This window comes from Struthio camelus, chromosome 19 (assembly GCF_040807025.1).
Source record: "Struthio camelus isolate bStrCam1 chromosome 19, bStrCam1.hap1, whole genome shotgun sequence".
In the NCBI taxonomy this organism is placed as follows: domain Eukaryota; kingdom Metazoa; phylum Chordata; class Aves; order Struthioniformes; family Struthionidae; genus Struthio; species Struthio camelus.
The window spans coordinates 8,248,069-8,274,715 of NC_090960.1; the positions used below are offsets into that span (position 1 = coordinate 8,248,069).

At 50.4% G+C, this 26,647-nt stretch overlaps 4 protein-coding genes across 12 annotated transcripts in view; 1 reads left to right on the top strand and 3 right to left on the bottom strand.

Moving 5' to 3' along the window:
* The first annotated feature begins 185 nt into the window (after positions 1 to 185).
* MRPS7 (mitochondrial ribosomal protein S7) lies at positions 186 to 4,374 on the top strand. Its single transcript, XM_068914059.1, has 5 exons — positions 186 to 426; positions 1,356 to 1,547; positions 1,861 to 1,924; positions 2,823 to 2,990; positions 3,573 to 4,374. The coding sequence occupies exons 1-5, from the start codon at positions 371 to 373 to the stop codon at positions 3,792 to 3,794; spliced, it is 702 nt and encodes a 233-aa protein (XP_068770160.1). The 5' UTR covers positions 186 to 370; the 3' UTR covers positions 3,795 to 4,374.
* A 197-nt stretch (positions 4,375 to 4,571) lies between these two features.
* On the bottom strand, positions 4,572 to 10,070 carry MIF4GD (MIF4G domain containing). 4 transcript variants are annotated; one of them, XM_068914054.1, is made up of 7 exons: positions 9,967 to 10,070; positions 8,936 to 9,072; positions 8,193 to 8,302; positions 7,633 to 7,788; positions 6,779 to 6,871; positions 6,309 to 6,386; positions 4,572 to 5,565 (listed from the first exon to the last, which is right to left on the bottom strand). In XM_068914054.1, the coding sequence occupies exons 2-7, from the start codon at positions 9,015 to 9,017 to the stop codon at positions 5,338 to 5,340; spliced, it is 747 nt and encodes a 248-aa protein (XP_068770155.1). In that variant the 5' UTR covers positions 9,018 to 9,072; positions 9,967 to 10,070; the 3' UTR covers positions 4,572 to 5,337. The 4 variants fall into 4 exon arrangements, with proteins under 4 accessions (XP_068770155.1, XP_068770159.1, XP_068770156.1 ...); XM_068914058.1 differs by having other exon boundaries at positions 6,256 to 6,386; XM_068914055.1 differs by lacking the exon at positions 6,309 to 6,386.
* Positions 10,071 to 14,768: 4,698 nt separating this feature from the next.
* On the bottom strand, positions 14,769 to 21,087 carry SLC25A19 (solute carrier family 25 member 19). 4 transcript variants are annotated; one of them, XM_068914052.1, is made up of 7 exons: positions 20,992 to 21,087; positions 20,119 to 20,266; positions 19,660 to 19,815; positions 18,679 to 18,849; positions 17,507 to 17,690; positions 16,195 to 16,325; positions 14,769 to 14,972 (listed from the first exon to the last, which is right to left on the bottom strand). In XM_068914052.1, the coding sequence occupies exons 2-7, from the start codon at positions 20,242 to 20,244 to the stop codon at positions 14,772 to 14,774; spliced, it is 969 nt and encodes a 322-aa protein (XP_068770153.1). In that variant the 5' UTR covers positions 20,245 to 20,266; positions 20,992 to 21,087; the 3' UTR covers positions 14,769 to 14,771. The 4 variants fall into 4 exon arrangements, with proteins under 4 accessions (XP_068770153.1, XP_068770152.1, XP_068770154.1 ...); XM_068914051.1 differs by having other exon boundaries at positions 20,929 to 21,071; XM_068914053.1 differs by lacking the exon at positions 18,679 to 18,849 and having other exon boundaries at positions 20,929 to 21,071.
* Positions 21,088 to 22,373: 1,286 nt separating this feature from the next.
* GRB2 (growth factor receptor bound protein 2) overlaps positions 22,374 to 26,647 on the bottom strand; it is a 67,391-nt gene continuing 63,117 nt past the window's right edge. For all 3 annotated transcript variants that reach the window (XM_068914094.1, XM_068914093.1, XM_068914092.1), the window contains 2 exons: positions 25,982 to 26,150; positions 22,374 to 24,673 (listed from right to left, as the gene is read on the bottom strand). In XM_068914094.1, the coding sequence (XP_068770195.1) occupies positions 24,488 to 24,673; positions 25,982 to 26,150 (355 nt within the window). In that variant the 3' untranslated portion in view covers positions 22,374 to 24,487. The remainder of the gene's footprint in view (positions 24,674 to 25,981; positions 26,151 to 26,647) is intronic.

Below are 26,647 nucleotides of genomic sequence, written 5' to 3' on the forward strand. Positions count from 1 at the left end.
CCTCCGGTGCGGGCCCCTGGCGGGGTCGCGGTGGTTCCCGCTCAGGAGCCCGAGGAGGATTTTCCGTTACATAACCCCCCCCGGGGGGGGGACCCGAGGCCCCGCTGCGGCCCCCGCCGTGAGGGAACCGCCGCGGTGCGCGGGCAGCGCCGGCGGCAGCAGCCGCCACGCACCCCCCCCCCCCCCCGCCGCCAAGGGAAGCGGCACCGACCCGCCACCCCTCCCCCCGCAACGCACCACAGTGCGGGGGAGGGGAAGGAACGACACCGCCATTTATTGCTCTTTAATTATTTATCCCCCCCCCCCCCCCCCCCCCGGTGGCTAACGCGAGGCCGCGCCCCGCCCAGGCGGCTGCGCGCACACGCACAAGATGGCGGCGCCCAGCGCGGCGGGGCTGGGCCGGCGGCTGCGAGCCTGGCTGCCCCGGTAAGCGCCGGGCCGCGGGGGCTCCCGGCACCGCGCCGGGCCGGAGCGGGCCCCGCTCCCGCCGCGGAGCGGCCGCGGGTGCGGCCGGGCCGTGGCGGCTCCGGGCGGGCGGTACCGGCGCGTGTTTTCGCGGCCGTTAGAGCAGCGCGCGGTCTGGCCCGGCCCTGCGGCCAGGGAACCGGGTTGGGGGCGATATTTAAGATCCCTGCTGGAGTTTTAACCCCTGTTTCTGCGGATGCTGCCCGAGACGTGTTGTTTTTATTGGTGGAGTGCAGGGATCTCTTTAGTTCCCTTCCGTTCCCCAAGACATACTTTCCTGTTAGCTGCTGCTTTAAAAAAATAACAAAAAAAAAAAATCCTATTTAAGATACTTGTTCCGCTTCTGCCAGCCCGGAACAATATTTTTATTCGCACCACCAGGCACCTCCTAGCCTCAGGCCAGGAGGCTTTCACCCTTCCACAGGTTCATCTCTTGGGATGCTTTAGGGAAAGGGCCGGGCTGGCAGCCGGGAGCAGCTCAGCAGAGCCACCGGCAGCAACGGAGAGCGGCTGCAGCAGCGCGTTTTCCACCGCTGTTGAAAAAGTGTTGTCCGCGGTGGAGCCTTGCACTTTGCTTTTGTTGCATTTGTGATTTAGTCCAGCGTTCAGCACAGCGCTTGCCAGCCGGTAACTTCTCAAGCTGGGGCGCTGGACTCCTGTTTTAGATCGCTGTCCCCTTGGTGCAGGGATTGCCCAGTATGTTTTGCAGCAACGGTGTTGGCCTTGCTGCTCTGCTATGGTGAGGAACGCAGCAACGGAGCTGAAGGCAGAGGCGCCTCTCGGGTCTGACATGCGCTTCTGAGATTTGTTTGTATGGCTGCCCAAATCCTCTCTAAGACATGTTGGATCTGTTGATTGCCAGCCCCTTTTTCTTGTCTTGTTCTTTGCAGGCTGATGCAAGTGAGATGGAGTCGCTACAACCCGCAATTTCTAGAGCCAGAAGTGAACAAGGAGTTGTTTCAGAAATCCCCGGATGAGCTGTCCGAGGAGGAAAAAGCAAAACAGGAGCTTAAGGCTGTTCGCCCCATAAAAGCTGCTCCTCCCAGTGTCTCCTGCTCTGTGTTCAGTGACCCTATGATCAGGTCAGAGAAAGCACTGTCTCCTCTATTACAGCTAGGTCCCACAGAGCCAAAATGCTTGGGAGTTTTGCTATCCTCCTCAGCCTGTATTTGCTGTGTTGCACGTTCCCTTCCACTACAGCGTAATCCCTTTATTTGCATTAATCTTCCCCACAAAGCCAGTCCATTGCCTGACAGTGGTTAGAGATAATTACAGCCGCCCAGATCTAGCAGCACCCAGACTTAACCATGGGAACAGCACAGTGTGGTGGACTTTATTTCCTTGGGTGATGAAATCAGAGTTTCAATCGGATTGCTTTTGCCTTTGTGTTGACAGTAAATTCACGAACATGATGATGAAGGATGGAAATAAAGTGCTGGCCAGAAGCCTTATGGCACAGGTGAGAAGTGATGATGTTTCTTCTCGGAGTTATGTTTAAACAATACAAAAAGGAAGGCTGGGAAGTCAAGCCCACAGGAATTAGGAAGTGCCGGAATGCAGGTCATCTCTGCAGTCCTAAATCAGTTCCCTCTCCATACACGCGATGCTCACCGTTCCTTACCTGATTAGCCATCCGTGCATTTTGCAGAAGGCCTAGCTTCGTTCAGCTCACAGATTGGGTGGTGATCGCTCAATGAAGAACTGTGTCTTTCCACTGCTCATTGCATCTTAGACCTTGCCTACAGCATACACTCACATCCTACCCTGACAAGCTTCATTTTCTTAAAAGATCTTCCTTTCAGCTGTTTTCATGCCTTATCTTCTACATGCTTTTCCCGTGAAGCCAGGGTCCTGTAAATGTGTCACCTGTATGACACAGCTTTGACCCCTGCGGTGACCTTCAGTAACTGGCATTCACTGGTGGTCCCCTTGCATGCTCCAGCCCTTGAAATGGGGACGCGCTTTGTCCAAAAGGTTCCCCGAGTAATTGCTGATTACTTGTGACAGAAAAACCCCCAAGGGTGTTGGAGTCTTGAGACCAGGCTTTGGAGGGGAAGATGCACACAGACCTGTATTCCTGTCTCTGTTCTGTCCCTGCCCTTCCCTGGCTTAGGTCTGTGCTGCTTGGCCTTCTCGCCCAAATGCTCTGTCCCATAAAGAGAGACGAGCTGGAAGAGAGTGAAATAAAATTTGCTGAGTATGGGAATCCCTGACCGGCCTGATGCCAATAGAGCTAGAAAAGCAGCTGCAGGCTACATTTCTCAAGTGAAAGTGGGGCACCTGTAAATATGATCCGGCTTCATGGAATGGGATAATCTGTTTTCTGTGCATGTCTCCTTTCTTGTGTTTGCCCCAAGACCCTAGAGGCCATTAAGAGGAAGCAGCTGGAGAAGTACCACCAGGCTCCAGAAGACGAGAAGGAGACGATTGAGTGCAACCCTTATGTAATTTTCCACGAGGCTCTGAAAAACTGTCAGCCCGTTATTGGGCTCTGCAGCATCACAAAAGGAGGCAAAACCTACCAGGTGAAAGGAAGGGGCCTGGGAGCACATCTAGTCAGGAGATGATTAACAAGGGAAGCAAAAGCACCAGTTTCCACTGGCAGGTCAGCGTAGCAGAAAAGGTCAGCTAGATACCATGAAATATTTAGAGGTTAAGCAGAACATGTCTCTTAAGTATGGGCTCTACAATGCTCAAGACCTGATGGAGAAAAGAAACATGGAACTATTTCTCCATCTTTCATTCATTGCAGGGAAGTGGCGACTCTGTCTCCCACTCCTGCAGGCACAAAATGACCTGGATCCAGTTCCCGAATAAGCCAGAAGGCCAGTGTCTGCACACGGCACCCAAGACTGATCAGGATTCCCCTTTTGGTAGCAATGGTCAGTTCTATGGACAAACGAGGTGAAGTGGCACAGATCAGCTGCTGGGAGCTCATGCTGTCCATACTGCAGCTGGCCTTACTAGAGGGGTCAGCATGTTGCCACTGGAGCCAGAGCAAGGTGTAAATGTACCCATGTGCAGCTGGACACGCCTGACTGCTGGAGAACAGCAGGTCACTGCATCCTCCCACCGTGATAACTGTTATGGTCTATATCTCTCCCCAGGTCCCAGTCCCTCTGAAAGACAACCGGAAGCGCTTCCTGGCCATGAAGTGGTTAATCACCGAGTGCAGGGAGAACAAGCACCGCCGCACGCTGATGCCCGAGAAGCTCTCCCAGGAGCTGCTCCAGGCCTTCAGCAACGAAGGGCCCATCATCAAGAAGAAGCATGCGCTGCACAAGATGGCAGAGGCCAACCGGGCTTACGCCCACTTCCGCTGGTGGTAGGGATGTGCGCGCTCCGGCACGCTGCCACCGCGAGCCCCAGGACTGCTTGCACGTAGGGGGGAAGGTGGAAGCTCCCCTCTGGACTGCCTCTGGGCTAAGCCAGGGAAACCCATCCGCTCACACACAGTTCATTTCTTTTGTGCTTATTTGGATGGGTGAAAGGGGTGTCTGAAATAGCTGCACGGATGGATGCTCCAGTTATTTCATAATCACCTCCCTGTGAAGACAAGCCTTAGGTTTGTTTGTTTGTTTGTTTTTTCAGAGCAACACAATATAAAATAATCTTTCCATTCCAGTTACCTGTTTCCTGGGGGCTTTCAAGTCACTCTGCTCCTGTGATCAGCAATGTTTTTTCCCTTTTTGGCTGCACAGCTGGGGAAGAGCAGAGCTGGAATTTTTTTCCCCACACAATAACCAGTCTCATTATGGTTGGTTTAAAAAAAAGAGGGGGGGGAGTAACAAAAGGCCCTTTTTGACTTTTAGTTCTGGTCATCAGCAACATTATTTGCAAAGAATTGATGGGGATGTTAACAGAAAAAATAAAATGAGATCTTCCTGGGAAAGGTGTCTTGATTCCAAACCTTTGTCTCTGTTTCTTGACTCTCACACTGCTCTCTCCAGCCACCCGATTCGCCTGAAGCCATTCTGCTGCCCTACACCAGAGGAGAAAATGAATACCGCAGCCTTAAGGCTTGAGGCAGGAGCAACTTTTGAGTATTGTTCGGAGCAATCCTTGCTATAGCTCAGCAGCTGCATAGAGAGAACGCAGGGCACGTGTTAGTGGAAAACTTTTATTAGAAAAAGTCTTCAATAAACTATTTCCTTTCTTCCTCTCCCGTTCTCATAAGAAACATATCCTATTTGAAACACACTAAAATTTGAGAAAACAGCAATTATTGTATAAAACTTATAAAACCTGTTTCTAGCTACTTGTGCAGAGGGACTTGTCCTGCTGCAGGCTGCCCTGTGGTGGGTGTCAGTGGCTGGTGACCCGTGGTGGAGGCTGCGTTGCGTGCAGGTACAGCAGCGTGCTGGAGAGTCTGGAAAAATTAGCACTTGGTTGAGCTGTTTGCAAGGTGTCTGACCACAGTGTTCTTCATGACTTGTCCCAGAAAAGCAGGTACAAGCTGGTTTGGGGACTGTGAGCTGTAAAATTTCCCTTCTACCTGCCTCAGCTCTGCTGGCTCTTGGGTAAACTAAGATGCTCTCAGCTTAAACTGTGCTTTGCTTAATGCATGTATAAAACGCTGGTTTGAACTAGAAGCATTCCTTGCCCTTTGCTGGCATTGGCCCATAATTAAACCAAACCAGTGGAAGAACTTGCTGAGTTATGTGGGCCGTGCCCCTCCCACCTCGCCAAACCTCCAAAGTCAGTCTAGCACCAGTTACAGGCTGGCAGTTACGTGCACAGAGGCTCTAGCCAGTATAACTCCTATTTACAGGAAGTGCTAGAAAAACATTAACATGAAAAGAAATTCAAACTTGGTATGAAGCTTGCTGGTGAAAGTGCTGGGGACATCTCACTGCCTCTGCTGCAGGGGACTTAATCCGTCACTTCGCTGTAGTAGTATTTCTGGGCAGCGTCCGTCATCTTCCAGTCAGCAGCCCGAAACTCAATGATCTCCAGCAGCAGGAGCTGGGACAGGGAGCTGAGCCCGTCCTGCAAGAGGAAGCCGTCTCGGAGGAGGGAGAAGAGCTCGTCCATCCGCTGGGAGTTCATCTTCTCCAGCTGCTCGCCAATGCGATGCAGCTGCAGGACCAAGCAGTCCACCTTCAGAGGGAAGAGAAAAAGCCACCTGAGTACAAAGGAACAAGGGCCTTAGCACATCTCCATTGAGCGCTCCCTCAGTCATTTATGGATGAAGCCATGCTGGTCCCCTTCCCTCTGCCCTGGATTCCCAGCAGGTGACAATTCTGCTTCCCCTGAGGCGCTGTGATCCAGCAGGTAGGAGAGGCTGGATGTCAGTTCTGGGAAAAGCACGCCCTGAACTCCCCTGCCTCTCCAACAAGATTGCCAGAGAAATGCAGCAGCAACAGGCGGAAAAACGTTCATTTCCTGCAGGATATCCAGGAGGAGATGGCAGTGCTGAAGTGGCTGCAACGTGCGCTGAAGCTCCTAGAAAGTCGGGTGACTTGCAGGAGGCAGAGGCACTAACTAGCTCTTAGGAGAAGAGGGGAAAGTTGCTGGGCTGCAGGGGTGCGAGAGTTGTGCGAGGACGAGGTGGAAAAAAACCCAGAGGGCCTGTGCAAGGGCCCGTTCGTTTTGCAGCACCCCCTTGCACGACTCAGGCATGCCCCGCACGGCTTGCTACACCCTCGAACGCTGACCACGCGCCTGCCGAGGCTCCAGCTGCAGAAGAGCTGCCTTCTGCCTGCTGGGGTCTGGCGCAGCAGCGGCTCAGGCCCAGACAGACGAGCGGCAGCTACGCGAGGCGCTGCGTAACACGTCACGGGGACCCACGGGATGCACGGCCGCCCTGTGCTCGCACAGTCACTCCAGCTTTCTGCTGTCACCTCCGGTGGCTGCAAGGCCCCAGCAGCTGAGCGTGACAGCTGCTTTTCCAGATGTCCAGCGGTCAGAGCAGCTGGCTGCTGTGAAAGCAAGGCACAGACATGATCCGTGTTTGTCTCACGTGACAGGAGGTGAACCTGCGTAGCCCCAGAAAGCCCCCGTTTCAAGGAACGGCTGGCTGCAGGGTCTCTGCAGCCGCTCTGGCTTCAGCGGAGACATCTGAGCAACAGGGAGAAAAGCGGCAGCGAGGGAGGACGTGCAGCTGCAGCCCAAGCCAGGGGCTCACAACCAGCACTGCCATCCTGCTGCCCCCCGGGCTGCAAACCCTGCCATCCTGCACGGCTCCTCCTGCCTCCTGCTTCCAGCACCAAGTGGGGAGGACGGCTCCTGCCTGGCCTTAAGGCTCTCCTCCGCACCAGCCCTCCCTCGGCCGCCCCAGCGCGGCGCTGGCATCCCTCTGCCCCGCGCTCACCTCCTCCTCCTTCCGCAGGCTGTCGGGCTGCGCCAGCCGGAAGAGACAGTCATAAACTGGATTCACCAGCGCCATCATGGGCATGTTGTTCACCTGTAAAGAGGCAGGAGCCTTCGTCGGCCCAGGGCCCGAAGGGGAAGAGGCTGCAGCTTTTTCAAAGAGTTTTTCCCTTGCAGCTCTCCAAAGAAGAAGGGGGCAGAAATCAGCTGTGCTGCAAAACGCAGTATTGGTGGGATTTGCCTAGGAGACCAGACGTTCGAGTCTCCAGTAGCCAGAGAAACTAAACAAAGGAGGTAAAAATGTCTATTTTTAAATGTAAGCAGGTAGTCATGGGAAATACACTTGTTGCAACAGCATTTTTCCTGCCTGTGGCTCTACTCGCATCACTTTTACATCTACTCTGAGCCAGCATCCGAGTCCACGCACGGCAGCAAGGGCTTGCAGACCATCCCCGTCAGCACGCGGGTGCAAAATGTTTGAGCACCTGCATGACTAAAGAAAATGCAGTTTTCCCCTGCCGGGACCTAATAGCAGCTAAACCAGTCCAGTCTAGGACACTTGGGAGCAGTCAGATCAGAGGATTTCAAATAGCAGGTACAAAACAAGGGAGCTCGGACTTCGGGACTATTCCCAGAGCCAGCGCTGCCTCTCTGAGGCCATTCGCTTGCCCCTAGGTAGCCACAGCTCCGGCGGCTGCGACCTGCGCGGCTGAGCCAGGGCCCCGGGGCCCCGCGCCGGTCTCTGCCCCGCACACACGCTCGACACCCTGCCCCGCGCCCGTGACGCCAGGAGCCCCGGGCCCTGCCGGCACCCTCAGGCAGCGGCCGCTGGGTGCTCCTGCCCCGGCTCCCTACCCTCAGGTAGTCGAAGATGTTGCAGATGAAGGTGACGTAGCAGATCCAGGCCTGGAGCGAGCGGCTGCGCAGCATCTCCCTGTCCTTGTACTCCTGCTGCAGCCGGTTCAGCAGGCTCCTCCGGAAGAGGCTCTGGCCGACCTGCTTGCTCTCTGCCTGCGCCCCCGCGCCGGCGGGACGGAGGGATGAAAGCAGGGTGTGAGAGGGGTGCAGGGTCGCTCATATCTGGGTGACACAGGACCACGCTCGTCCCCTCCCGTGACTGCCCGGAGGGGAAGAAAAGCAGCAACTAGCTGCCCGCGCTCGCCGGCTGCGCGTCCCCCACTTCCTCCTGGGCTCCCCGGCCGGCAGGGCTGCCCAGCCCAGCTCCACGTCTCCGGGGCTTCTCGCACGCCTGCTGCTGCAGCAGCACGCCTGGACCCCTCCGGGGCAGGGGCAGAAGAGAAACCTGCCCCGGGGCTCACAGCACGGGGCTGGGAGAAGCCCCTCCTGGGCCGGGCGAGGGGCTGCCGGAGCACGCTCCCGGCGTTTCGCTGCCCGGACAGGAGGCTCTCCCTCACCTGGATGATGGTGTAGCAGATGCGCCCTGCCTCCTTGCTGAACACGCAGTCTTGGAGGGACTGGTCCACTATAATATTGGCCACTTTCTCCAGGTCCACGCTGCTGGGGTCTGCGGAGGGAGGCAACACCGTCAGCACCCAGCACCCTTCGCGCTGTTCGCTCCGGGGTACCTGCAGAGCAGCCCAGCTCCGCGCTGCGCCTGGCACGACCCTGTAATAGGGTGCAAAAACTCATGCTCTCCCGCATCAAGAGTCACAGCCCCTCTGGCACCCCGGCTGCTCTGGACGTAGCATCTCCAAGGGCGGCTGGGTCCTCCTTGTGCAGAGATGCAGCCATCACGATGGGAAAGCAAAGGAGGAAAGCACGGAAATAGGAGGAAGCAAGAAGTTGACCTGAATCTGAAATGCCAGCGCTGCTTCAAAGTTGGGTAAACGGAAGCCAAACGTGCAAACTCCCACTGGGCTTTGCACAGAGACACGACCGGTGAGTAGGAGACGCCGGGGGCCGGGAGGACGGGACAGGCACGCAGCAGGAAGGGGCAGAGAGAAAGGGAGCTGAAACCAGGTACAGGGAGAGGAGTGAGAGGCCAGATGTGGAGGAGATGCTGGGTGACAGCGGAAGAGGAAGGTGCCAGAAAATCAGAGAAAAACAAGAAAACCACCCTACTGGTGTTAGCAAAAGGGGTCCAAGCACCCGGCTCATCTGCCGGCGTGGCGGAGGAGCTGGAGAAAAGCCCGCTGACCTTTGAGAGCCGTCTTCAGCAGCTGCTGCGTCTCAGCATCGAACGACTGTATCTTATACTCCTCTTTGCCCGTCTCCCCCATGACTGGCCTGCTCCGAGGGCGAGGATCAGGGGAGCGGATGCGCTAGCGGCAGTCCCTGGGAAGAGAGCAAACGCGGCTCAGTCAGAAAGAGAAGCCGGACCTTCGGCGAAGCCCAGAAGCATCCAGTCTGGAGCACGGGCTTTTATCTCGAGAGAGCCCAGCCCCGAAGGAAAGCCCTCTGTTACAAGGGCATCCACACTGCAGCCCTAGATCCGAGGAAATCCTCCCTCCCACGTCTTTTTAGGCCTTGCCTCCTACCAGCCAAGGAGCTCCTGCACTTTGTCTTTACGTTTTTCTGATATGGGGGGGAAAAAAAAAAAAACACTTTTCAGTCTGTTGATCTGCAGGCTCGAACCACCCAGCGCACCGAGGCCGTCCCAAAGCGCGTCTCCCTCCGAGAGGCTCCCCGGGGCAAGAGCACGGGGAAGCACCGGCGGGGCAGGGGAGCGAGGGCTGCCTCCGTCGGGGCGAGCCTCGCTCTGCCGGCGGCCAGCCGGGCCGGGCCGGGCCGGGCCGGGCGGCGCAAACCCGGAGGCGGCCGCTTGCGGGCTGAGCGACATTCCTCGGCCGGGAATCGCACGGAATTCAGCCAGCTCCTCCGCGCATCAGGCCCCGGAGGCGCCCCCGGCCGCCGCTCCGGCTCTCGCCGGCAGCGCGCCCGGGCGGAGGGAGCCCCGCGGCAGCGCGGGCGAAGCCGACGACGCCCCAGCCCGTCCGCGCGGCGGGAGCATCGCTCCGGGCCGCCGCAGACCCCTGCCCCGAGCAAGGCGGGAGCGGAAAGGCAGCCCGTCCCGGAGGGATCCCGCTGGCCGGACCGACTGCCCACGGGGAAACCGCCGCTGCGGAGGCCGCTTCGAGGCGTCGGGGGGGGTAACCGGCCCCGCCGAGGGCCCCGGGACCGGGGTGGGATGGGGTGGGGGGGAGCCGCGCCACGCCGCGCCGCACCGACCTGCCGCGCCGCCCCCGCTCCGTCCCGCGGCCGCCGGCGCTGCGGAGCGCGGCCGCGCAGCGCAGCGGCATCGCCGGAGCGAGCCCGGCCCCGCCGCCGGCCCCGGCGCAGCCCAGGTTTCCTCTTAGGTCATTTCCTCGCCCGAGCCGGGGCGGGGGGGCCGGGCCGGCAGAGCGGCGGCAGCCGCCGCAGCGCCACCGCCTGCAAGCGCCGGGCCACGGCGGCCCGCGGGGCTGCTGCCCCGGCCCCCCCCGGCCGCTGCCCCGCTCCCCGCTGCTCTCCGGGCCGGACGAGCCCAGCAGAGCCGCTCCGAGCTGCCGCTGTAGTCTTGTTTGCTGTGAAGTTGTCTCAGGATTATGTCAAATATATATTTAAAAAAAGGGGAAAAAAGTGAAAAAAAATCAGGAAAGGGAAGATGTACACCACCAACTCTTTATAAGAAGAGCTTGCAGGCTGCGGTATAACATACTCCACGTTTTTGTCTCCAAACTCTCAAAAGATTTCACGTGGCAAGAGCGTTTAGATAACAGCAGAGCAGCCAGGCTGCCGGCACCAGGGAAGAGCCTCAGGAAATGCAGAACGAGCAGTTTGTGAACGTTTTCTGCAGTGCTGTGCGGCCTGGCTGCACGCAACGCAGCGTGAACTCATCCCCCCATGGATCTGTGGCCCAGGTTCAAACGCCCGTGGCTCTGACAGCCCCTTTCAAGCACAGCAGTCAGAGCGGGCTGCACAACCCCCCTCGGACGATCCCCGTTTGCGCAGTTCTGAGCCTTGAGATCCAAAGCGTCGCGGAGGGGATGGGACGGCGCTGCCCGCTGGTGACCAGCGCCCAGGAACCGCGACTGGGAAGTAAAAAGCCTGCGGCTCCCGCCACCCCACATCGTGAGCCCCGACTACGCTCCCTTCGAGGCAGCGGGAGGGCCGCAGCTGGCCTGCGTGGTCCAGCTGCCTCCCCGCGTGCACGGGCTAGGAGTGAAGGAACGAGAAAGACTGCAGCCGGACATAAGCATAACAAAATATTTAATATTCCATCTTTTTAAAGGTAGGCATACATCACGCGTTGCGATCTGATGCTTTCAGCAGCTGCAAAAAGTCCACCCAGACAACAGAGAAACACCGCAAAGAATTACAGTTCTGCCACCACAAGAGAAACTTAAAGAGAAAAACAGTCCACTCCGCAACTAACCCTGAGACATTCATTTCTTTTTACAAATCACCCTATGCAGCCCTGGCCGAGCATCCCAAGAAACATCACTGTCGTAGGAATCCAGAGAGTCGGTCAGTGCTACAGGAAACAGTGCATTCAGCACAGGTTTTGTGCGTAACAGCGCTCCTGTCCAAGGCTGGCTAGGAGCTACAGGGGATCCCGCAACACCCACCGCGCGACTGGCGTCGAACGCTTTGCCGGCTAAAGTGCTTTTGGACATTCTGGTGGTAAAAGGCACTAGCAGAAAACAAACGCAACTGCTGAGCAGCTTGAGAGCTGAATTTCAGGCAACGCAAATCCCCCCTGATAGGATTACAGCCGAGTGAAATCCCAGCCATCCCTAACAGTCGAACTCTGTCACAGGCTCCCAGCGAGTCACCCGATACGTTGAGTCACCTGAAGCTGGACTGAACTGGTGTGGCCAGTTTCTTTCCAGCAGGTGGAAGAACAAGGTGACTGCAGACCTCTCCCACCTCCTGCTCCTCTAATTCCAGGAAATGGAGCTTCAAACAGTACGAGCGGGTTTTGCCAGAGCATCATCAGAAATAAGACCTACCCTGCTAGTTTTTTGCGCTGAACCTGTCTCATTCCTGAACAGAAAACAATGTTCTTGTTACAGTCATTTCCCTGACTACAGCGACTCCCAGTTAGCCAAGTGCACATCAGAAATCCCTCAGAGACAGATGCTGCCGACTGAGGGTGAGCGATGAAGCCACTGTCGGACGTAACTTTTAATATTCTAAGTTTGAGGTCGCTACTTTTTTCTCCTTCACTCACAGGATGACCAGCTGCCTTTACAGACCTATAACATTCCTGCTTAACAGCCCAGAAGGATATATATAACCAGGCGACGTGCCAAGGCGCTCTGACCATGGGGCGCCTCCTCCAGAGCCTGGGCCACACCGGCACAAGCAGCTCACCGACTGCCACAGAGCTTAAACTCCAACTTTGCTATTTGTTACAATGCAGAATGGAGAACTGCTTTTATTTGTCCCCCCTCGAGATCTGGAACAGGAGGATCTGTTCTGTACTCGCCATGCTGCCTGCTCTGTGGCGCAGTCGAGCTGTAGGCATCCTGAAGCGGTTAGCCTCGCTCATGTCAAGCTTCGGAGCACAGTCAGTGAACATCATCCTAGCAGAGCGCACAGTTTTCTGTTCTTAATTCTTTGTCCTCATGACAACCAATGCAAATCACTCTTTATTCCAGAGGCTGACATTCCCATCACTTAGTTCCTAACCAGTTTCCTTCTATTGTGTGCAGTTTAACAGCAGCTCTTTGACATAAAATGGAAAACAAGAGTCTTGTAATGTTTAGGCAGGATGGATAGGCCAGATTTCCTATAGGGATATGGAAGTCTAGGTCAGCATGGAAAAATTTTCTGCTAAGGTCAGTACTGTCCCTGCTAAGCTTGACAGCGTTCCTCTCTACCACTAGTCAAGGCAGTCACAATCCCAACCTGTTCGTGCCTGCTTTGAAATGAAGCATTTCGCTGCCTCAGAAGGATGTCACAAGGCTAAGTTCACTACTGGTTAGGATGTCTTCCAAGTCATTACAGGTTAGGATGTCTTCCTAGCACAAGAGATGAACAGCGCTAAACAAAGACAAAATATTGTTAAGAAGATTTTGGGGAGATCTCAGAAGAGCCTAAGTAACTTAAAAAAAAGCCAATGGGAATGAGGCACTTTGAGAAGACTTACTCACCATCCTTTGCGTTTTCTCCTTTAAGCAAAACTGCTGATTTTTTTCACTGCATGCAGCTAACACTCCCTCTTAAAGGCTCATGTATGTCTCCTACCTGACATTGACACTACTCAGTGAATCTAATTTTATGCAGTTGCCACAGCCACCTGCAGTGAAACTCAGTCATTTTCCACTCAAAGATCTCAAATCACAGCAGTCACAAAGTTATTTGTCCCAAGCTAGTAAGGCATCTCACTAGATATTTCACCCACCAGTGAAACAGCTGCTCTTTAAAAAGAGCCTCTCCTAACAGTCAGGATAAGTGAGTAACGCTGATATGCAATCAAAATGGCCAGGAGAAGTTACGTCAACAGAATGGAATTGGTCACATTGGAATTTGGCCAGGCCATTTGGGATTAACACTCTTGAGTACTGCAGAAGAGACACAAAAAACTTTGAATCATGCAAAGAACCATCAAGCTATCCTCTAAATAACTGCAGTGCTCTCCCCTTTCCACCATTCACCAGATGACTAACATGCTTTTGTATTGCAGTGGCTTTTCCTTGGAAGTCTGCCTTCCACACACTGATCCAGCCACACCCTGCTCAGCTTGAAATAACAGAGAATAAAAGAGGAAGAACAAAGCCTTTTTCCTTTTTTCCTCTTACGTAAATCAGGTTCCTTTTTTTTTTTTTTAATTCACCATTTGTAAAACCTTTTAAACTTCAGAAAAACACTTCTTTTCCAACCATGATTCAATCATCCTTTTCTGGTCAAACTCCGGGCTATGTCAACCAATTCCAATTTGACATGGTCAGCCTTCTCACTTTGGCTGATCTTGTCAAAACATTTTTATCTGTTAGCACCACTCTAGAACAGAGGCTTAGAAATGTTTTGAGGCCACTTCAGACATACTGGCTAAAACATTCAAAGGTGGTAGTTAAAAAAAAAAAAAAAGAAAAAAAAAGTATACATACTAGTTTCCACAGGACTTTCCTTCATTATTTTAACATAGATTAAATATTGCCTCTAGAATTATATACAGCATCTGTTTACTCACTGCATAGCAGCAGGGAAGCAAAGAAGCCCAAAGCAAGAATCGGGCTTGTGCGTCGAATCCCCCGTAGAGCAGAGTTCTTAATGTGCAGGTCTACTTGTGAAAAAATGACTAAGGCAACGCAAAACCCTAAGTGATGCATGGCAAGACATAGATAAAGAGAAATGGACACTTGCAAGACCCAATCAAGCTCACCAGAGTCTGAGGAAGAGCAAGTTTGGGTCAGCAGGAATCACCAGAAGATACTGTGTTTAAGGCAGCTGAGGATGCGGAGCTAGCAAGTGGTAATCAAGAGAAGCAGCTGGCAGCAAAGAAAAGGAAAACCAAGGATCCATGCACATTAAGGAGGGTTTAACTGACTTCAAAATAGCAGTGGTACAGAGTTACCTGTAAAACACAGAGATAAGAATATCCTGCAAATGCAGGCCATAAGCAGGGAGATAAAGCTGTGCAGATGCAGCGACGAGAAGCAACACTGGTTAAACAGCACGAGCTAAGCCAGCATCCCTCTCTGTTATCCAGGGCAAGTGTAAGAATTCCCCCACTTTATCAGCTGCCTTTTCAGAGCAGAGCCTCTGCTAGGTAGTTTAACGCTTTTTTTTTTTTTTTTTTCCTTCTTTTCCATTGCTAAGCATCTGCTCATATTAAGAGGAGACAGAACAAAAAAAGTGCTCTCTGCAAGTTTCCAGCAAAGCAGTTCAGCGTCCTCAGCAGAACTCACAGTCACCTGCTCCTGTATGGTCACAGCAGGCCGTTTCTTATGTTTGGAGCTCTGACATTTCCAGCACGCTCATGACAGAGCAAAGCCATCAGTTTCTCTCCTCCAGGAGGATACCAGGTAGCCAAATACATGCCCCTTTCAGCCTTCCTTCCTCTTAGCGGTATCAGTGTTCTTCAGAGCACAGAGCAGGCTGCAGAACAGCTCATACCAGAAGAAGATGAGGCCAGTGGAGACAGCAGCCTTGAGCAAGCTGGGGGAAAGGCCCTTGAAGAATCCACCCGGGCCCTCCTCTCGCATGATCTGCCTTACGCAGTCCAGGAGACCCCTATATATCCGCACCTGGCAGAGAAGTGGTGAAAGGTGAAACAAGCAACAACTCAAGGACACCTCACCTGGGAAAGAAAACAGCCCCATACTATTTCGGAGAAATATAATCACAACATGAAGCCTGGAGATGCCTTTCTGGATATTAATAAAACTGAAAGTGCCAGAGAGTCAGTTTGCTAGAGAACGCTGGTAGAGACAAAGTACACGTTCTGTATCAGTAAAAGCTTATGCAGGTCATTCCAACTGAGTGCCTGATATGCTTTATGCTAAAGTCGCATGTATGATTTATGGTACAAGTTTGTGGAATAACTATTTCAGATCATGCTGCTATTGCTTTCCATCTCCTTCACTCTCCAAGGAGGGGCAACTCTTCAGTTTTCTGAAGGAAATAAAACACAGCTACAGCATTTAAAGTCTCTGATTCATTCTCTGCATGTCGTCATGAAGGTTTAACATCTTGTGACACATCAGTGCTTAAGAACAAATTCTGTACCTCCCTGGAAGAGGAGAAGCATCCAGTGCAATGAATTAGGACTTATAATTCCTACTCCCAGAGTTTCTTGACTCTGGTCAGACTGGTTTGCTTCTCAGACCCAAGGAATTTGAAGACAAGAAAATTACCATGTTTGGGGAAAAATAGATAGTTCCTTAAAAGATCTGCATTTCTTTTAAAGTGTATTTTGAGGTAATAAGGACAGTGCTTAAGAACACCGGAAGTATTTAATTTACTTAGAATTTCAGGAAGTTCTGGTACATAAGACATATACTGAACACTTTGGTGTCTACATCTTTTATCAAAATATTCACTGCAGAAAAGGATCTTGGCACACAGGAGATCCCAGCACGAAGCCAGCATCATCCTCTGCTTTTCATTCGGTCCTGAATTACAAATACCAAGCAGCAAATAGAAAAATCAAGTAAACTGAAATCCTTTCACCTGCCTAACTCACCCTCAGTTCCAAGACAGCTGACCTGATGGAGATGGATGAGAAGGCAGAGCACAGGTATGTTGGACAACATTATAAAATAAATCCTGCTTATTCATGTAACTATTCCTGTTAATAAGGGAGAACAATGCTTAGCTCCCAGAAGTTCTTTGGGAGCTCCCAACCCCTATGCAAACAAAACAGGTACCACTGGCGAATCATCACTGCGTTCTAGGGATAACTGGCTCCGGATCTGCCTTGATCTGAATCCCAAATCGTGAAAACCAGTCAATTCAAACATCTCTCACCTGCCCAAAGGCTAACCGGGCATGCTCAAAGCCACACACTTGCAGTCGTTTTTTGAACAGGTCAAAAGGATAAGTGAGGGTTTTGCTGATGATTCCGGCGCAGCTGCCGCAAACAAGGTTTTTAACGTTGCCTGAAAAGCAGAGAAATGGAGAGGGTAGCAGAGAGGGAAAAGCGAGGATTAACAGGGAGTTCTGATTACAGTGTAATGAGAGGTAAAATCATTTATACACGGGCAATAACGCCAGAAAGACTCTTTAAAGTTACATTGTCTCTTCTGCATAGTACAGGCCCCAGAACCTCAATCTGTATGTCCTGCACGAGGCTCACAACGTCCATTCGAGCCAGAGCATAACAACTCATCTTGATTCACTACACTGATTCATTCTTTTGCTCTGCCAAGTGAAAATATAAAAAAGAAACAAAGGATAACCTGTCACTAGTGGATAGGAAAGTTTTTATGCCCCTCAGGTAAAAGCCACTGGAAATCTTGCACTCCTGATTACTCATTCCAATCCAGAGTAAGTCAACCTAAGTCATAAGGTGACACCGCCTGACGATTTCACACAGGCCAGTGGGAAACGAGATTTGTGATATTGGTCTTCTTCCTGACAAACGCAAGTTCACAGCGCTAAACCAGCATCAGCCTCTGCCTCTCTGTAAAAATACGCAGACATGATCTTGAAAATACTAGTTCCATCATTTGAAGAAATTCTGATGAGGAACAAAAAGATGCTGATGTTGGACACCCTGTCTCTCCCTGGGAGTAACTAGTTTCTAGAACTGTCAAAGTGATAGTCTGCATCAGGATGAGGTTCTCCTATAATGCAGCTAGAAATCAACATAAACATATCAAGCCAAGAGCTTGGGAGTTTTAAATTAGGCTAAATGAATTTTCTGCTGCAACAGCTCTACTGCAATCTATAGGCAGATTTCCTTGGGAAATATGAGAGTCCTGTCCCCAAAGCACTAATGAAACCGAGAGAAAATGGTGCCAACGTGGTCTTCCCACAGTATTCGTAACGTAACGCGACTCAAGAAAGAGCGTCCAGACCTGTGACACTTTGCTTTCCAATCTACCTAAGTTTCCACCACAGTCATTCTATAACGTGACTCGTTTGTAAACTGCATTGCACTTATCTTTGTAATACCTGTGCAGGTGTAAGAACGAGAGATGGGAAATGGCGCGATTTGTCACATGTTGATCTGAAGAGGTTGAGAGGACAGAAAACTAAGCTCATGTCAGTCTCCCAAACTAGCATTCATTCTCCCTTTCCCTCCAAGACCGCAGACACCATTGTCCCAAATGCCTACCTGCTTTCTTTCCTTCAGCTGGAATCACCCATTCAGAAAACTGCTGCAATATGTTGTAGAAGGAGAATTGGAGACCAGCATATGGGAAGACAGCAACGATCGTGGGGGTCAAACCTCTATAAAAAGTCAAAGGCCCTTCTGTCTGGTACATGGTCACCACTGCATGGCGAAGGCTGTGATAGATCTAGACAATAAAGAAGAGGCAAGATGCCTAATGAAATAAGCTTAAAACCAGCAATCCAATGGTCAGGTTATTTCCTGGTAAAGGTGACAGGAATTTCCCACTGCTCAAAATACAACTGCCTGATTTTTAGCACGGAGTAAGAGCCATTTCACACATCTTCATACAGTACTCTCTGCTAAGCCTCTGTGACTCTTATAAGTAAACTGACAACCTAAACCTATGTCTTAGCCACCAGAGACTAACTCAATGACCATATTGTTAGGTCTGCACTAAAAGGTCTGGACTGAAATTGTATCCTGCATCGAGGCTGTGTCTCTGAGGGGAAGAAACAAGGTACAGAGCTGAGAATCACAGACTGCGATCACTTCCATCACAGACATAAGTATTTATTTTTTTCCTAACAGCTCTGCTTGCTCCTGTAACAGAATTCATATGAATATGCTGTGATTCTACTGCACGCTAAGTCAAAGCCCTGTGCAGAAACGGCTCTGATACAAACTCATATGCCTCCAGTAATAACAGACTTAATTAGCACAGAAACCAATTCTATTCTAAATAAGAATACAAAACACAGGTGAAAGGCGACTAATTTCAAGTATCATCCTCACCATCACCTAAATAAGACTCTCTGTAAGTGGAAAGTTTCAAACATGCAATGTGCAACAGACTAAGGAGCGTATTCTTTAAATGGCCAACAGCCAAAATGAGAATCAAGTTATCCTGATAAGGACAGTTTCTCCTTCTTTCTGACAGGATCACCTGTCAGGAGTCAAACAAAACAAGGGGCAGTAAAACATAATTAAAAAAGCTATGTCAACAGCACAGAGGATAACTCGGCAACAATGCAAATACTGCCCAGTAACAGTACCTGTTCTTTTATGTTAAACCACAGGCTGTAACATACTTTTCAAACTTCCTGTGTTCATATAAACGAAATATTGCAACTATCATGAATAATAATTCTAAAAATTGAATTCCTAACCCATACCTTTGGCTCACCCTGAGCAGCAAAGCGGGTGCGTAGCGTATCAACAGGTTGAACTGCAACAGTGGCTGTGCAAGCAGCTAGTCCGCCGCAGACAAAGTGCACGAAGGAATCACGGGCACTGTATGATGTGACGTTGTGCACCAATTTTGTCAAGCTCTCAAACACCATGAACTTACAGAAACAAACACACATAGGTCAAGGAAACAATTCTTATCACTGACAGGGATCTCCTGCTGTTCTTTCATTTCATCAAAGGGCTCCACCCCTCACTTGCAACCACCCTCTCTCTCTTTGTCCTTGAAAAGGCCTCCAGCTTGCAACCTGTTGGAGCATTTATTCAAAGAATGCCCTGTAAAAATCACTCAGCAAACTAAGGAATGCTTGGGGTATTCTGATCTCCAATACTGCTGGCAACACAGTCTCACGTTGAGAAGCGTGAAAATCTCATTTTAATGCTCTACATAGCCCGAAGAGTATTTACTGTATTACAGATATGCTGCCCATGACTCTTTCAACCAGCAATCATAAAACATGTCATTAATATTTACAAAGTAAGGATAACAGTGCTGTGCAAAAGATGTTCATCAGCCTCACTGCCCTTCCCGCCCTACCAGTTTGTAAGGAAAAAGTGAACCAAAGAAAGAAACTATACACACTTGGAAAGTAAACAGCTAAGCTAAGTGTCAGGAACAAGCAGGGCTCGTCTGTGACACCAGGAACAGACAGACCTGAGCTTGCTGTACTCTTAGCTGTGCTCCAGGCTGGCCAAACAGAAATAAGCTCTATTCAGGAAGCTCAGGAATATTAATTCAGGAATTATAGATTAGCATTATATAGCGATACATCTTTGAAACTGGGTCTGGCTTGCATCAATACAGTGCAAACCAGGATCCTTCTGCATCTGCCGATGCAGCTACTCTGAAGCGCAGCAAAGCAGAGAGTCCTACGACACCGGGCCTGGCTGGTGTCTGGTCCCCTTACCTGGACAGCTCCAAAGCCAACGGAAAGGAACTGAGCAGGGACATGGCCCTTCCAGAAGGCTACCAACCCCTCCTCCCGGAAGATGCGCTGTGCAGCTTGCAAGATGCCATGATACTTAGCTAGTGGGTTTCTGGAGGAGAGCTGCTCAATCTGAAGCTAGACAGAAACAGAGAAAATACTTTCAATTGTTTAGAAAAAGAGAGTGAAAGAGGAAAAAAAAACCCTAAGAAAAACAAAAGATTCCATTCAAATATACAAGATAAGTTAAATAAACAGAAATAGTAGCCCTAAGATATCCCTGCTATCTTGCATAACCTGCGTACAACGTAGGTGAGGGTTGACAAGCAGATTTAATGCTCTCCAGTTGCACTAGTGACCTGTTCATCTAGGACAAATTCGGCTCTGCTCTCCAAGAGGCTCTTTCGCCACCTGTCCCTGAGCTGGCTGCGAGGAAGGTACCTGAAAGCGGATCTTGATGACATCCAAGGGACTGACGAGGACCCGATTGACCAACCCGGCCGCTGATCCTGCGGCGGCTGCTTCCAGCGTGGAGACGCACTTGGCCTCAGGGTCGTAGCCGACCATGTCTGCGTGGTGTCCCCGCAGCCTGGGCAGGGAGACGGGGGGCCCCAGTGAGCCCCCTCAGCCAGGGAGCTTCCCCCATCGCCGCCGCCCCCCCCCCCAGGGCCTCACAGCCTCACCCACAGCCCCCTCCATCACCCCCCCGACCCCTAGGGCCTCACAGCCTCACCCCAACCCCCCCATCCCCAAAGCCCCTGACCCCCAAACTTCACAGCCCCCCATCCCCAAAGCTCCCCCTCACCCCAAACCCCCATCCCCAAAGCCCCACTCAGCCCAAACCCCACAACCCCCATCCCAAAAGCCTCCCCCACCCCAAACCCCACAAACCCCCATCCCAAAAGCCTCCCCCACCCCAAACCCCACAAACCCCCATCCCAAAAGCCTCCCCCACCCCAAACCCCCATCCCCAAAGCCCCACTCAGCCCAAACCCCACAAACTCCCATCCCAAAAGCCTCCCCCACCCCAAACCCCCATCCCCAAAGCCCCACTCAGCCCAAACCCCACAAACCCCCATCCCAAAAGCCTCCCCCACCCCAAACCCCCATCCCCAAAGCCCCTTCACCCCCAAACCCCACAAACCCACACCCCCAAAGCTCCCCCTCAACCCCAAACCCCACAAACCCCCATCCCCAAAGCCCCACTCACCCCAAACCCCTCAAACCCCCATCCCCAAAGCTCCCCCTCACCCCCAAACCCTTCAGCCCCTCCCCCGCCCCCACGGAGGGCACCGAGGCCTCCCCGGAGCCAACCTCCCGGGGGGGGGGGGGAGGGGGGGGAAGGAGGCCGCGGTCCCGGCCCGCTCCAGGCGCCTCGCCCGCCCTGGCCGGCCGCCGGCGCGCCGCACTGCGCCTGCGCGCCGCGGGGAGCGCTGGGAAATGTAGTCCGGGAGCGCCGCCCCTCCCTCCCCCGCCGGGTTCACCCCGCAGCCCTAGTTTATAGGTCTTGGCACCTGCCGCCCCATCAACTGCGGTGCTTTTATTACGCCTGCACTGAGGCTCAGTCGCCACCTCCCTTTGCTCTTCCCCTTGCAGCTGCTGTGCTAGGGGGGGGTGGCTGGTGGGATTCGGGCTTTTTGCAGCCTAACAGCACCCGGTCCGGCAGGGGGGTCAGCAAAGCTGGTAGGCGAAAAAGGGAACTCATCCACGCAGAGGCTGTTTGCAACTGCCTTGACCTTACGCAGTCCCAGTAGCAACAAGCCTATTTTTCTTCCCTCTACAAAGTACAAGGAAAGAAGGTTTCTCTAAACTTTTCAGCCGACACCCGAGCTATGAACAACGCATAATTTATAGCATTACAAAAAGGGAGCCAACAGCTCGAGGCACACCACTGTAAGTCATTTCTATATTGACTTCCCCGGCACAAACGAAAAATAAAGGACCAACAATGGGATAATCTGGACGTTTCTGAGCAAACTCCTTGACTACGTCTGTATTTGAGCATAACTAAGAGTAACGGCGAAAGACACCCCACAGAAGAAACGCTCGCATCACTGGGCCTTTCTCCCTTGTACATTAGAATCCATTACAAAATTCACAGGCGCAATGCGCTCAGGAGAGAAGGCTGGGGAGAAGCTGCCCAGCCGGCAGCGACAGCTTCTGAAAGACAACTTGCACCGCAGCCCGCACAGCTCGTTAGCGGGACTGGTCAGCGCCCATTTCTTCTGGCGACAAGGGAAAACGGAGTATGATCTGCAAGGCATAAATCAAACGCAGGGAAAGCTGCTGCGACGTTTTGAGCCATAGCTGCCGCTCTTTAACAAGTTTAACGCTAATCTTCCCCTCCGTCCTTCCGCGAGGCAGAGCTGGAAGGATTCATCAGGCACTCCGGAAATAACCAGCGCATCACCTCTATTCCTGGTTCCTTATTACAATAGGGTCAGTACCACTGAGTAGTTGATAGTTCCTTTCCCCCCATGCCACTATTTATGCCAAGTGACATGTTTCTCAGCTGACTTAGCTTGAAAGAGTTATAATTCAGCCCAGCACGCAGAGATCAAACCACGACTCTCAAGAGTCCGAGCGCTTCATGCCAGAGCACATCTTACAGCTTCTTCCTCCTCTACGAATTCTATAAATTAGCTTGATCGGTTATATTTTGCTCAGTGAACTGAAATAACAGACAGATGCTCAAGTGAAGAATTCAATGTATATTTATTATTCACAGTTAATTACTATCTACCAAATGCTGCTGCAGAGTTAAAGGATTAAGTACATAGGCCTTTTTTTATTTAAACACTGATTTTTTTTTTTTTAATATATATACACACACAAGACATATGTCTGCAAGGCTGCATGATATACACCAATTCCAAAATAAGGAAACAATCAAATGGTCCAGGTGTAGAATGCCATAGATTCCTTTTCCAATCACTTTACAAAGAAGGAAGAAAGTGAGTGTCAGCTAGCAAGGAGAGGGGGAGAAAGTAATACTCTACAGGATAGCTCTCTCTTTCATCTGCTGGAAAATTAAAGTGTAAGGCAGAGTCCATCTCAGGAATAAAACATTTGAAACACTTAGTACAAAAAAAGGCACCCTCCAACAAAAGATCACCCGTGCTTCGGCAGGGCCGGAGGAGATCTCCATTGCAGCTTTTGGATTCGTTGGTGGGGTGAAGGGATCCAGCCAAGTGGCCATCAAAAGAAAAAATAATGCAACTGAAGATTGGCACAAAGAGCGGTGCAGTTTGATTCCTTTCCTTTTTGTCCAACTGAATGCCACGCTGCTCTGGTGGAGGAGCAATCGGCCAAAACAAATGACATTACGGTGAGGGGTGGGGATTACAGTCATCACACAGCCTGCTGTGAATAGGGAGCGGGGGGCTGGGGGAATGTACTTTTTCAACAGTAACATTGACCTGAGGAGGGAGGAGAAACTGGAGAACAGTGATGCCAACCCCACTTTTCAAGAGCAACACGACTGCAAATATTCCTTACCCAGGCCAAAAAGACAGGCTGATTACATGCATCACATAGACACATTCGCTAATAGCATAAAGTGTTTTCAAGCACTATTTCTTGAGGTTCCTCTGCATTATAGAGTTTTCCATCAAAGGAACGTACATTTTATAGGACATCCCAGGACTCGTATTTCTCAGATTCCCCCTTGCCCCTCCCTTCCCCAAAGTATTCCTTCTCATTTTCTCAGGTTATAACTTCCCCCTTTCTCTTACTTCTTTTGAGGCTCCTGGTTGCAGCTCCCCACCTCTGAGCAGCCTAGCTGCCACTGAATGCCTTGGATTTTTTTTTTTTTTCCCTTGGAATAAGGAAAGTCAAACAGTAAGATAAATCTTAAAATTAAAGCTCCATCTCTGTTTGTAGATTTTTTTTCTTAAATGTCCATTGATAAAAACCACCCTCCTTTACACCCTTCCCCCAAAAATATTTACACAGACAGAAAAAAATCCTCTGAAAAGTTCTGGACTGTCCTCTTAACTTAAAAAATAATAAAAAAAGAAAATAAGGGAAAGGCACTATGGAAAAATTACAGAATGTGTTCAACCGTACACCTTTAAGAAAAAACAAAAAAGCTGTCAGCACAGCAAGAACAGACTTCAGTTGTAGGTTGGAATTTCTCAAAGCAGCTCTGTGTCTCAAAAGAAAAAAAGAAAACAAAAGCCACACAAATTCTTCTCCCTTCCCCTGCTTGGAAGCGGCTGAGCTTCAGAAGAAAGTGCCAAAGGAGAAGAAAAAATAAAAATTAGAGCAACATCTCATCTTTCCCAGGCCAGAAGAGCTGAATGTTGAAGGCAAAAGCAAAGACTGATGATTTTTGTTTTTTTTTAAAGGCAGGACTGTGGATTTGGTTCTTCTCTCATGTCCTTTCATGTCAAATGAAGACTGTTTGTAGAGAGAGAAAATACCCGCAGAGTTTCTCCCTTTTCCTTTAACTGCATGGCTAGGACTTTATATGGCATTAAAACTTCATGCACTGATGGACAGAGGAGGAGGGGGAAACAAGAGTGAATGAAAGGGGTAACCCAGGAGCAGCTGAGGAAATTTGTTATTTTCATTTCTTTTTTCTCTCTCTCTCTCTCTCTTTTTTTTTTTTTTAAGATAAGTTTTGGTGTGTAAGTTGAACTCTTCCCCCCACCCCTCAAGTTCCGTACTGAGTGAAGGAGGATCACCTCATGGTGAAAGGTGACTCAGGTTTTATCGCCGTGTGATTTTAGGTCACTGGCTGCAGTTAGACTCTGTATGTGTATTTACTGTTTCTCTGGTTTCTTTAAATAATCTCTAATATTTATCTCTAGATGTTCCGATTCACCGGGGTCACATAGTTGCGTGGAAACATGCCCGTCTGTCCGTGGCAGGCTCCCTTCCACCAGTTGGGGTCAGAATTGTCAAGGACTTGGATAAAGTCTCCACGGCGGAAGCCTAGCTCTCCTTCCTCCTGGGGATCAAAATCAAACAGGGCCTGAACGTATGTTGGTTGCTGAAAGAGAAGGGGGAAAAAAAAAACCACAAAGTGAGAATCATCCACAGAACAAGACAGTTGCTCCCTCAGACAGGAGCTTAGCTTACATCAGGTTTGGTAGTAAACATTTAGGCTGTTTCATTTCTCTGAAAGCCAGTCTCTGCTATCTGCAACAAGGTACTAAAAAAGGAAAGCATAGCCCATAGAAGACCTTAAAAGAAGAGTCAAGTTTTTGTGAAAGAGCTGAAATAGAGATAGCAGATGATGTCTCCAATGTTTCCCTAGTATGCTCCAGCGTTCATGACTTCAATAAATCTGTACTCTAGGGAATCACAATTTCTTTTCTCTTATTTGCCCCATTTTCACCAACAGACAGCATGAATATTACTAATCTACCCAATACTGTGATACACTAAGTATACCCTTAAAAACTAAATGTTGACATTTCCCATACTTTTCTCTAAAGCTGTCCATCGGTCACACATACCAAGAAGTTCTATTGCAGAGCATTTTGTCTGGTCACCAAATGCTTCCATGCTTATGGAAAAGCTAAAGGTTCATTAAAAAATGCACTGTATTCTTAAAATTGTGAGGCTAGAAAGGGATTTTCATGCCATACAGAGGCAGAAGGATTTATCCAAAATTGACAAAAAGACTCAGTTATATCCGACATAACATTTTAATAGCCCTGGGAAATGGAACAAAACAAAGAGGGAGTTATACACAAGCTGCTCTACTGACACTTAGCAGTAGTCTTTGGTTTCTGTTAATACTGGCTAGATCCAAACCAGCAAGCTAGAGATGTTCCATCTGCTACTATCTGTAACCACCTCCTCCCTTAGTTGCACCTCTCCAGGAAAGACCAATGCCAAAACCTCACTATAACATGCTACTGAGAGGCACAGCTCTGGCTATGCACCAGCACAAACAGAAAGGAAAGAATCTTTCTTACTGTGTCCTAAAATAGGAGCAAAGCCATTTTTAATTTACAGAAATCAGTAGATGACCTTACTTCAGCATCATTTATAAACCTTAAGACAAGCCAAATGTTTAAAGCAACAACAACACTTTGCCAGAACCGAAGGGGAGACTAGGAGTTAGCAGGTAGACTTTACACAAACACCCAGCTTATTTCCCAGCTTAGGTTTGGCTGCAGGATACAGATATACTTCTGCCGATACAGATATACTTCTGCCGACAAGAAAACTGTCAAAGTCAGCTCCTGTCCATCCCTATTCATTTACTCCAAGATGCAACCCCACTTCAGATGGTGGGCTGCAATACTTTAAATAGAAGTATGCTTTCTGAGGACACTGCTTCTCTTACCTGTGGCACCTGTTCAATGTCCCGGAGAAATATTTGCTGGTTCCTGGAGACAGACGTGGATCTGTGATAATCTACCAGCTCGTTCAAAGAATTGAACTTCACCACCCAGAGGAAATACTTGCCAGCCCCATCCCTAAGCACCTTGAAGTGCTGCACATCATTTCCAAACCTGAGAAGAAGGAACGAAGAACAAAAAAAAAAGCAGGTCATCAGTACTTTGACTATTCTTCTTCTGGGGTGGCCAGAACAAAATCAGCCCTGAACATAAAACCAGCCCCTTCAGAGCACACTGATAACAGTGACACTGTGAATACAGATAACAAATGGATGCTGTAAAGACCATATCTAAAAGCTACTTTTCACCTGTATCTTACAGAAATTAGTTATCAGAGATGGATTCCAAATAATGAATTATTTCGGGGGGGGGGGGGGGGGGCGGGGAGGAAGTCTGCAAACTCTACAATGTTTATTGTAGAGTTGTATTGTAGAACTGTAAAACTTCAGTTTAAAACCAGCTTTTCAAACCTCTCCGAATTTGTAGAATAAGTTGGGAAGTCTTTTGGTCAAAGATTCCTGGTGTCAGAACACCCCTTCTCCCAGATCACACGCAACATTCCTATTTTTTTTTTACACTATATTGCCACACAGCTGGCATCCAGTACATGT

What these genes read in the sequence shown, in the direction of transcription:
- MIF4GD (XM_068914054.1), bottom strand. Translation starts at nt 9,017, where the DNA reads ATGGGGGAGACGGGCAAAGAGGAGTATAAGATACAGTCGTTCGATGCT. An exon ending in GCTGAAGACGGCTCTCAAAG is followed by an intron (nt 8,303 to 8,935) that starts GTCAGCGGGCTT and finishes CTCCCTCCGCAG; the next exon opens with ACCCCAGCAGCGTGGACCTG. An exon ending in TCTGCTACACCATCATCCAG is followed by an intron (nt 7,789 to 8,192) that starts GTGAGGGAGAGC and finishes GCGGGGGCGCAG; the next exon opens with GCAGAGAGCAAGCAGGTCGG.
- MRPS7 (XM_068914059.1), top strand. Translation starts at nt 371, where the DNA reads ATGGCGGCGCCCAGCGCGGCGGGGCTGGGCCGGCGGCTGCGAGCCTGG. An exon ending in TTCAGTGACCCTATGATCAG is followed by an intron (nt 1,548 to 1,860) that starts GTCAGAGAAAGC and finishes TTGTGTTGACAG; the next exon opens with TAAATTCACGAACATGATGA. An exon ending in CCAGAAGCCTTATGGCACAG is followed by an intron (nt 1,925 to 2,822) that starts GTGAGAAGTGAT and finishes GTTTGCCCCAAG; the next exon opens with ACCCTAGAGGCCATTAAGAG.
- SLC25A19 (XM_068914052.1), bottom strand. Translation starts at nt 20,244, where the DNA reads ATGGTCGGCTACGACCCTGAGGCCAAGTGCGTCTCCACGCTGGAAGCA. An exon ending in TTGGCTTTGGAGCTGTCCAG is followed by an intron (nt 18,850 to 19,659) that starts GTAAGGGGACCA and finishes TGTTTCTGTAAG; the next exon opens with TTCATGGTGTTTGAGAGCTT. An exon ending in CTGCTCAGGGTGAGCCAAAG is followed by an intron (nt 17,691 to 18,678) that starts GTATGGGTTAGG and finishes TTTATTGTCTAG; the next exon opens with ATCTATCACAGCCTTCGCCA.